The sequence below is a fragment of the Saccostrea cucullata genome, unplaced genomic scaffold (assembly GCF_032062105.1).
Source record: "Saccostrea cucullata isolate Sc308-1 unplaced genomic scaffold, CSIRO_AGI_Scuc_v1 ctg2512, whole genome shotgun sequence".
Classification (NCBI taxonomy): domain Eukaryota; kingdom Metazoa; phylum Mollusca; class Bivalvia; order Ostreida; family Ostreidae; genus Saccostrea; species Saccostrea cuccullata.
Window position 1 is genome coordinate 149193 of NW_026921509.1, and position 11592 is coordinate 160784.

The 11592-nt window shown below is 32.1% G+C and overlaps 1 protein-coding gene across 1 annotated transcript; it reads left to right on the plus strand.

Annotated features, from left to right (window-relative positions):
* The first annotated feature begins 825 nt into the window (after positions 1-825).
* On the plus strand, positions 826-9940 carry LOC134260166 (protein arginine N-methyltransferase 3-like). Its single transcript, XM_062742753.1, has 11 exons — positions 826-864; positions 1953-2179; positions 2483-2591; positions 5586-5841; positions 6161-6302; positions 6656-6843; positions 7149-7327; positions 7619-7806; positions 8314-8451; positions 9298-9385; positions 9815-9940. Exons 1-11 carry the CDS (start codon positions 843-845, stop codon positions 9922-9924), a joined length of 1647 nt encoding a protein of 548 aa, XP_062598737.1. The 5' UTR covers positions 826-842; the 3' UTR covers positions 9925-9940.
* The last annotated feature ends 1652 nt before the right edge of the window (positions 9941-11592 follow it).

Genomic DNA, 11592 nt, shown 5'->3' on the forward strand with positions numbered 1-11592 from the left:
TTTTATAAGTTTTCGATTGGCATTTTTTTTCTTTTTCTTTTTTTAAAAATGAAAATCAGGCTAACTGTATTTTTCTCAACTTTATCAGTATGAATAATACAGTATTAAAGTACAAAAGTCTATCATATTGCAGAAAAGAGAATTTATTCTAATACTGACATTTTACCTAAGTCATTCAAAATTAATTATCTCCTTCACTATTAATTATCTCCTTCACTCTATTCATCCGCAAATAAAATATTTCTTTTCTGAACTATAAATGAAAAGAGACTAAATTCAAAATAAACAAAACATTTATTAGTTAAAAGTTATATACCCAGCTTAATACAAGATATTTCAATGGTTTTTTTTTCCTTTATATAATGTACAATTTAAAGTTTTGTATACAGACTTCCTCAACAGACTCCGATGTTAAAATCTTGATCTATATTTAAGATTTAATGTACAATTCTTAATATATTCTTTAATTTTACTTCTAATGTACGAGGGGCGTAGCATCGCTTTTGAAAGTGGGGGGCTAGCCAGAGATTTTTTTTTACTTACCTGAAAAAAAAGGGAAAAGTTGCCAAAAGTCGAAAATCCTATTTCGTGGGGAGGGGGGGGGGGTTAAGGTAAACTTTTTCTCAGTGTTAACTAGGCCTACTTTCATTACCAATTCTAATACTACATTTTCAGTACATCACTAAAAGTGGGGGGGGGGGGGTGCAACAAGGCTTTCAATTAACATTTGCTATAGTATAAATACGCCCCTGAAATTATTATCATCCTTTGAAAATATAGGTCCACCACTGGTATGCAAGGTAGGAAATGACTAGAGGAGTTCCGAAACGTCCACTGTAAACATGGCAGAGAAACTTCAGAAAGGTAAACACGTGTTTCATAAAGATATATATTTTTCCTTTGATAATTTCTGATATGTTGTTTCATTTTTAAAATTTACGATACTAATAGATTCTCCAAATTCCAAAATAAATAAATATTCCAATGATTTGAATCCTCACAAAGCATCAATGTGTAGTGGTAATATTTAGCTCGAGTTTCCTCGATGAACAAAAGACTTAGTAAGTTTAGTATTAGTAAGTTTAGTATTAGAGTTAACGAAAACTTTCTTATATGTACAAGTTGAATAGAAAATATATCATGAAAATATTTAAATGTTTGTGTAATAATAAAGTTAATAGAAATAATTTATATCACCTGATTTTGAAAAAAGGAACATTCTGACATCAAAACATTCATATTAACTGATTAATCCCATTTTCAGTATAACATCTGTTATAGTACAAGTTGATATTCATTTTAAAAAATGAATAATGTCAGCTATCTAGGTCTTATCAAGGGTGAACAGGCATTTACCCCAGTTTTTATTCCATGTACACCCTGAGGCTGAAGAATATATGGAATACAACCTCAGCCAGTGGCGTAAATCCTGTCGATTGGACATGGATCTACCAAATGAAAATAAATAATTTGCAATCACAATTAAGGCCAATCAACTGTTTTGGCTGTTGAAAAATATACTTTTACTATACAGTAAAACTCAGTTAAAACGTAGTCACTGGGACCTATGAAATTACTTCACTATACCCGTAGTTTGTTATATCCGTCCAAGGAATTCGTTAAATTTATATAGTTGGTAGGATCCAAGATGACTTCGCTATATTCATAAATTTGCAATATCCGCGTTTGTACTAAACAAGTTTTGCTGTACATACTAAAATGTATTGTGACATTAATTTATATGGATTCGGTCATAAAAATATAAGGAATAACTTTCAGATTTTGAGGTTTTATGACAATGATCAATCGATTAGCTTGTGTGATAATTTTATGAGTAAATGCCTTTGGCTTCTAAGCAAATTATTAAGCAAGTCAATTGATTGATCACATCATCTAACCAAAAAATTATAGATAGTTATTTATTATTCCATAAATACTATCCCTATTGACAGAGGAGTTGATGGAGGAATCTGAGGAGGATGAGGAGTGGGAGGAATGTGATGAGGACACGGAGGACAGCCAGGTCACGTGTCTCTTCTGCTCTCAGACCTTCACCTCCCCCGAGGTCACGTTCACACACTGTACGACCTCACACGACCTTGACCTCGTCAGATGGAGCAGACAACACGGAGTAGACTGTATACAGTATATCAAGATGATTAATTATATCAGACTCAAGGTTTGTGTGTTTATGTGTTGGCACACTGAACGGTGATCAAGCTTTCTGTTAAAATAACTTAGGGAACAAACTCTGCAAAATGTTGAACCTGAGTCATGTACTTTGCATAGATAATTTGATAATATGGTATGCTATAAGTATCCCACGTATAATAGATTCCTAATCTGTAAATTTAAACAAGAGACAAAAAGGTAGGTAAAGAAATCATTAAACTCTAAATTAATTGACACATACATGTACATGTAAGACTTGAGTTAGAACTTTATGTTTAATAATTTTTACTTTTTTCCTTCCAAATTACAGAAACCTTCACCAGCAGAAGTCAAATCCTCATTTACACAAAATACCTGGCCCTGGGATAACAATGATTATATGAACCCAGCAGATCCAGAGGATTTATTACTGCAGTATGGTGAGAAGATTCTTTGAAAGATACAGTCTACATAAACCTTGAACTGTCATGATGAAAACAGCTGTTTATTCTTTCAATTAAAAAAAAAATGAAAAAAATAAATTTGTACTAAATGCTTTTCTTGAAAAATCCTGTCAGTTTTTAAAAACTTTCAAAAAAAACTGCCGTTCCAAAAAATGCTGCAAGTTTTAGTTTTAATAATCTAATTTTTAATCTAAATTTCTTTTTTCTCATTAGCGTTTTGTACAGTCCCTGAAACGTTCTACTTTCCCACCTGAACGGTGAACGAAATGTGAACGAACGCAGAGCGAACGGTGAGTGAACGATGTACGCACCCAGAACGCAACCTGGTGAACGATGTGTGAACGATGAACACAGAACGCGAACGGAGCTCGAACGCGAGCGCAAAGTGAACGGTGAACGAACGGTGAACGCAAGATGAAGTATTTATTCGGAATGCCTCCACTCTTTTCCTTGCATTGACATTATTCTTTTATTCTATAATTCAAATGTCAAAAATAAATATAAATACACAATAGATAAACAAAAGAGAAATAAATAGATAAATAAATAAATAAAAAATAATTAAAAAAATCTATACATACGTATGTTTAAATCGATATTTTAATACCATGATTTTATTAGCCGTCAAATGCGTATTTGTTACCGCGTGTATGTAAAAAATAAATTAATCTTATATAGTAAATAATTTTGCGTATTCTTTTAACTTATAAAATAATGTGGACTTTAGAAGATAAAACTACTTCTGATATAAACAATAGATAAATAAATAAATAAATAAATTAATTAATAAATTAAAAAATAAATAAAAACATTTTTTTCTGCACATACCTATGTTTAAATCGATATTTTAATAACATGATTTTAATCGCCGTCAAACGTGTATTTGTTACCGCGTGTACTTAAAAAATGAATTAATTTACTTATATAGTAAATAATTATGCTTATTCTTTTCACTAATGAAATAATGTGGACTTCTGAAGATAAAACTGCTACTTATAGAATGAATTAATTACACTGTACGGGGTTGAAACAACCGTACATGTATTTCCGTGCCAAAGCGATTCTGAGTAAATAACGGATTTTTTTAAAATTCACAATTATCTGTTGACATTGACTGTTATCGTACTGCATAAAAATTCTCGTTTTATTTAAATTCTACTGCTAAATATTCTATATTTATGCGCCTTTTTATTCCTTTATGACGATTATTTTAGCTAACTTCTTCATGTATCTGTAGACATTTCCCGGCCGTGATTATACTCGGTCAAGATGTTGGAAAGAGGCATTCAAATTATTTGTATTACATGTGTAGATTAAATTTTCAAAACTAAATAAGTATATGTGTTGTCATAGTTTTTATTGAACAGAGAAATGTACGAGAAAGAGTAACAGAGAGAGATAACCCCTCGATTCTCAGATATATGTTGTATCAAATAAAAATTCTAATTATTTTTCTTAAATATTCCAAGCAATAAAGGTTATAAAGGTAATCTTTTTTTTATTAACAAATCCATTTGACAGTAATCATTGGCTTTTATTTTCCATCATCAAGTTCACACTGTTCACAGGAAGTCCGTGCTATATTTGTAGTAGCGTGCTTGTGCTGTCAATAAAAATAATTCGACACAGTGTAGGTGTGGAAATCGCATTTCACCGAACATGCCGAAGGCAAGGAGTCACTTAGTATTCCAAGAAATTTTAATATTTTTCCCTATCATTTCTAGATCTGATTTTTGCATTCCTGCAGAAAAAAATAATTCGAATATATGATTGGAAGGATTAAGTTTTAAATTGAATGTGAAACATATTCTCTGCCAATTTAAATACTACTGTCGGCACAAGTTTATACTAAAATACTATTGTTTAATGACTGTTTGATGTTGGGTTTAAGACTGATTTTCTTGTGTTACAATAAAAAAAAAATATTAATTAAAATATACTGAAAAAACTCAATAGGAATTTTATTTCGGGAGAAAAGGCACTGGGGGGGGGGGGGGGGGGGCTTAATTATACTGAATAGCAAAAAAGATTTTTTTAAACATGTTTAGGTACGGAGAAGGAAGGAATTTTTCTTCTCTAATAATAGACTATTTTAAACAGTTGGTCTTTTCTAAAATTTAAAACCACACCATCAACTTAATTAGCTCTAAAGATATCTAATTAACTGAATATTTGCTGTACTGTTCATGATTCTCAAACCTACATGTAGTTTAAACATGTTAAATACGTGTTACTGTAGAAATAATTTTTTATGTATTCTTGTCCTGTAAAAGACTTGGATTAATTATTATACATCCATTAATAATTTGTCCTCTTTAAAATTACATCAAATTGATGCCGTGCGTGAAACATTTGTACATTGTCCTTTTTTTAATTAAATATTTTAGCATCGTTCTACATACATGTAGGTACTTAATGTATTAATTATTTTCCAGGGAAAATTCATGAAATAAGTTACAGCTGAGTTACAATAATAGAAATATAAATATCATAGATAATTTTTGCAACGAAATAATTATTCTTTAAACACGATATCTAAGTTATTTTATTAAAAAACATGAGAATCCTTACTATCAAAAAGATAAGTCCTTTCACTTCGGAGTTCCGAATGACAATGAAGACTGAACGATAAGTGAACGGTGAACGCAAGGTGAACGCAAGGTGAACGCAAAGTAAACGGAACGAAGAGCGAACGGTAAACGTTTTGTGAACGGTGAACGCGAGCGCACGGTGAACGGTGAACGCAATACTGTGAACGAAGAGCGAACGGTGAACGCACGCTGAACGAACGGTGAACGAACGCTGAACGAACGGTGAACGAACGGTGAGCGAATGGAAAAATGGGAAAGTAGAACGTTTCAGGGACTGTAGCCTCTCCCAAATTTATTTTTGTAAGAGTTAACTATAAAGGTAATGCAGTAAGTATGTTATTTTATGGGGGAAAAAATTTCTATTTTTTTTAATTTATAGATATTGAAGATGAAGATGATGGTGGCATGTGTGGAGTTATGGGCCCTGGAGGAAGTATAACCTTTGATGGGCCTCCTTTGAACATGGAAAAATTGACCAATAAAAAGGCTCCTCAGAACAGTTCTTCATCAGAGATGAATGGTGTCAGCCAATCAGAATTGGAGGCCACTTGTGCTCGTCTTAAGGACGCAGAATGTCGAGTTAAACAATTAGAAGAAGAACTGAGCCGAGTTCTTGGAGACTTTGAGAAAGTGAAGTGAGTTTGACAAGATGTTGCTGATGTGTAGATCTATCAAATATTTGTCTCTGACCATGTCATATGGAATTTGTTTGAAATCAGAATTTATATAAGAAATCTGGTCAGATTGTTGTGTTGTCAAGAGTAACAATTAAACTAATCCTACATGTATGATTGCCTGGAGATTCAAAAGTAAATTGAAGAATATTTAATTTTGTGGCTAATACATGTATATACATGCATGTATTATTTCATTGCACGTTTTATAGACCTCAGACTGATTTGTTTTAAATCTGATCATTTTAGGCAACACTGGATCTTCTTGTTTTATTTGCAGAAAAGTCACCCAAGATCTGCTGATGTCACAACCCAGCCAGCCAATCAAATCAGAGAATGCTGTACAGATGTTGACAGAGGATGAAGATGATGTTTACTTTGGATCTTATGCACATTTCAGCATCCATCAGGAAATGTTAAAGGTATTTAACAATAACAATGAGTCATTCAATTACACAATAATAATAGTTCAGCACATTTGGGCACAACAGTTTTGTAGGCCAGTAAATTTGTGGACACACTTTTTAATATAGTTTACAGTGTTTACAATAATGTTGCTTTTAATATAATTTAAAGATGACATCAATATTTTGGTGATACTTTGTGTAAGGTATTAATATGTGATGTGTTGCTATAGTTTTCATCCAAATTTGAAGGGAAAACCCTCGAAAATTAAATTAATTTTTCAATATTGAGATTCATTGTCCAAAAATTATAAAGATATTGTTAACAGAGACATGTTCGTCTTTACATGTACATTTTTGTTTCTATGCAGGACAAAGTGAGAACGGAAAGTTACAGGGATTTCATGTACAAGAATCCTGACTTGTTTAAGGACAAAGTGGTGTTAGATGTGGGCTGCGGGACTGGTATCCTCTCCATGTTTGCTGCTAGGGCTGGTGCCCGAAAGGTCATTGGGGTCGACCAATCAGAAATTGTTTTTCAAGCGATGGACATCGTCAGGTTTGTTGTAAAATGTGGGACATTACCCTTCAGAAAGTACCGTTTGCTTGGAAATGTTTTACCATGATTTCATTTTCATCCCATTTGCTTATGTTTATGTCAATGAAGCCAAAATTTTAATGCAAGAATTTAACAGAAAAAAGAGTTATCTCCCTTTTAACACAGCTTAATTTTTATCTGCAAAATGTTAAAATGGAACCAAGTGGATTTAAAGTGTTATGGCTGTGATGCTTGTATTTGTAATAAATACATTTGTATGTGCAGTGCAATAATTAAGAAATATAACATTCTTTTATTACATGCAGAGAAAATGGGTTAGAAAACATTGTGACTTTGATCAAAGGTCGGATAGAAGATGTGGATTTGCCGGTGGATAAAGTGGATATCATCATCTCGGAGTGGATGGGATACTTTCTCTTGTTTGAATCCATGTTGGATTCTGTTCTTTATGCCAGGGACAAATATCTACAGCCTAATGGAGTTGGTAAATACACGACACCACCCTTAAAATCCTAATACATATGATTAAGGCTTACAGGCCAATAGGCCGTCCCCATTGTAATAGTGCAAAAATCTTTGTGTTTAGAGAGCTCTCTGTTTCTTGAAGTCAACTTACACTTTAATTGAGTAAGGCAAAAATAGTTCTCTTATATTCTTCTGCAGATTTTAGTACAGTGTATAGCAAAATTTTGAAAGATAAACAATATATCTGTTTGTTAAATTAATAATTAATTATTGTTAAAATTCTATATATTTACAAATCTTTTTTGTTTAGTCCACCCAGATAGATGTACGATAGTGTTAGCAGCGCTGGATGACCCTGACCTTCACACAAATCATGTGACCTACTGGGATGATGTGTATGGATTTAAAATGACTTGTATGAAATCTGAAGTGATCAAAGAAGCCAGTGTTCAGATTGTCAAGGCAGAGAAAATTCTGTCTGACCATGTGATTGTCAAGGTTTGTTAGCTTCTCTCTTGAACCATTAAAAAATGACTTTCCTTATGACAATACACAAATCAGATCTTTTTGAATTTTTAGTGTTCATCAAAAGCATAAGATGATATAGTACATGGAAACCTTCACTTTTGATAATAATAAATTAATACTCATTACTTGGTATATACATGTACGTTTTTGTGAAATTTACATGACTTCTCCAAAGCAAATGATTGCTTTTATATAAAATATATGTATACAGTCTTCATCACTGTTTGAGCTGGAGTTTGGAGTGTTAGGAAGAGACAGCATTACTCTGCACACAGAAAGTCTAAACTATTGATGAAATTGCAATGTTGCATATTCATTGTGTATACAGTGTAGCATTATATTACTGCTACTGTTCCTTTTGTTATGACCTACCTTCTAAATTCATATTCTGATTTGAGGGCTCAATCAAGTTGTCTTAGTACATGTATTTTGCTGAGATGTATAAAAATGTATAAAAATATCAACATTATATTGTAGGACCTAGACACCTGCACATGTTCCCTATCAGATCTACAGTTTTCACAGGACTTCATCCTCACTGCTTCTGGGGTGGGCCATATAAATGCAGTAGCTGGCTACTTTGATATTTTCTTTCATAAAGGTTGTTCTAACAAGGTAAGATGGTTTATTTTGAAATGTTCAAAGCTCTGTTCAGGTAAAAAAAAAAAACAATAGAATTGAATACTTCTTAAGAGTGCTTAACCAGAAAACTAACTTATACATTTTTGTAAGTGAAATTTTTAGTGAGATACAAATTTAGCGAATTTTGTCTTAAAAATTGTTTTTTCATTTTTAGCTAGATGTAATTTTAGTGATTTTATAATACTTGCTAAAGAAAATATTAGAAATACAAAGCAATTAATTTTTAGCAATATTAGATTTAAGCAATGATAGCACCCTTGCTAAAAATGCCAAAATTATATCCTCCTAAAAATTTCTGCTAATACGGTATTTCAATACATGTGAAACTGGAAGTTGGACTCTTTTGTAACAAAATATCCTGGTTACAGCACCAATTGTATCAGGGGAGGAATAAAATGTGACAGACCAGACTCTGATTTGATCCTGGGCCCCCTGAATCTTTTGACACATGCTCTACTGAGTTATTTAGTCACTTGTATTCAAACCTGTTTGACTAACACACATGCCTTCTTATGCCATGTTAAAATCATGTCACAGTGAAAATTGAACTTTTCCATTTAATGGGTACTGTATTAATGCAATAGGAGGTAAAAGCAGGGTTAGATAACTATTTATATTTTCTTTTACTTGGGGTATTGCAATATTAAAAATATGTAAAGATATCAGTTATTTATAATTCTATTTTATCTAAAATCTGTAATGTGCTTCATATTGGTTTAATTTGCATATTTATATCGTCAAATGTACTGTTAGGTAGCATGTGATACTGTCAGAGGCTTAATTGCAATAGATCACCAAGAAATCATTCTATAATTTAAGGTGATGTTTTCCACTGGGCCTCAGGCCACAGCCACTCACTGGAAACAAACAATATTCCTTCTAGAGAAACCATTGAAAGTGACTACAGGTAAATATAGAATTGCAAAGTGCTGTTGATTTATCAGTAATGACACAAGTCAATTTAAATACAATATTATAGCAAAAACAACATTTCCTTTGTGTCCATGGAAGTGTATTAGAAGATGTTATCTCACGTTTATTACTTAGTTCTTTAAAATGTCATTCATGTATCTGGCAAGTTACGTTACGTTAAATGTAATCCTATAGGGTCATAATTATGCAGAATCAAGATTTGTTTTCTCTGTGGTTAGAAAGTGACACAATCATCTTGTATTATCATTGTATACATTTTCAATGCATTTAAAGAAGACAATTTCCACACCAAAAAAAAAAATGACAGCATACAGAAATTAATCTCATGCTAGAAAATGTACTATATGTACAATGTAGTATATAGGTTTTGCAATTCAAAACTTTTTCTTTTTTTTTTGAATAGGTCAACAGATCAAAGGTCACATTGTTTGCAAGAAGAACAGACGGGACCCGAGATCACTTGTGATATCATTGACATTAGATAATGTCACTCAGAATTTTTTAATGCAATAAATAAAAAATTTTTTTTGTTTCTTCATTACCTCAGTGGTCTTGTTGCAGTAGTTTAAATAGAGCATCTGTGCTATAGTGATGATGTAAGGAGTTGATCCTTACATTACAGGTTTGAATCCCACTGTGGAAACCGCAGACCCATATTGCAGTGGGTGCTGGCACGTGAAAAATCCCTCCCTGCTCAATGGCCCTGAGTGCCGTGTATATGACAAAATTTGCAACTGTCCACTGGCAAGTGGTGATGTCTTCATGAATGAAAAATACTCCAGAGGGATGTTGAACAACAGACAAACATCGGTGAACATCTCTTTTAAGTGATAACATATGAGTATCCATTATTGCCGAGTGCCCATTATTGCAGATTTACGTTTGGTACTTGCACGTTACATTTATTGAGAATTTTTTTGAGAGAAAGTTTTGTCCACTACAATTAAGCATGATTACATATGCAGGAGATTATGTCCTGGTCATATATATAGACTTAAACCTGCATGACCTCTATTCCATACTGGAAGACTTTACTATAATCCTTGATCCATTTTGTATGCGTACTTGTGAAAAAATATTTTTTTAGTTACCCAAGAAATGTTTATTGATATACATGCACATGTGTATGCAGTTGAAATGATCTCAAACACAAATATTTCAAGTGCTTAGCATAACAATATATGTTGAAGTGTGATTCTCTTAGTAGATGTAGGGTAGATATTGGATTATCAAGTTGGAAATGTTTGGCTCTAAATATATATATGAATCATGAAGTCCACTTTTGAATTGAGAATTAATCTATTAAGAGCTTTGCAAGACTCTTAGAATGTCTCATAAAATCCCTATTTTTCGTTACTACAGCAACAAATCAAAGACTAATAAATAGAATTATGTATCCCTAGGCAGATCTTCAAGCAAAAATGTCAGAATTCAAGGTTAACTCCCTTTCTGGAGAACATATTTCTGCCCTTAGACCAGTGTGACTCATATTTCACATAAACAGTGCCTTAATTAAGGTAAAAGGTATGCAGTGATAACCAAATAAAAGATTTTACTGAACCAAAAATTACAATCACTCTCCCCTTTCAACGATGTGAAATGTTTTCCGCATAGAAAATTATCGCCATCTGAAGGGTATCTAATTAGAACTTCTTAAGCTTGAATCAAGATAAAATAATCAAAAACTGTATATAATCAAGAGTATTGTTTTATTATAAAGGTAGCAGATATCAACAGTATGAAATAATTTATGTACATTAACAATAAAGAGAGACCAACAGGGGAAAAAAACATATATAAATAATACAATTATAGGATTTCCTTCTTTGTGAATAAATTGTTAAAATATTTCATTTATGATGAATGTAAACATGGATTGAATTTCATCTTATCAGAATGAAATTTGGAAACTTTACATAGTTTCAGATTCATAAAACTTGGAAAGAAGTTTAGAACCAGAAATAATATACATCTTTACATACATGCACTTTCAATTTGGATAGGCTTTTCAAACTATCAAATCTTCAATTTCCATCTTCTCTTTAATAACAAAACTATATGAATGTACAACTTCAAAGAGATATTCTGTTGCCATCATCTGCGTGAAATGTACATGTAATCTGATTGTTAAAAAATTCAATGAAGGCAAAAATATGCATTCTTTCGACACAGTTGACAATA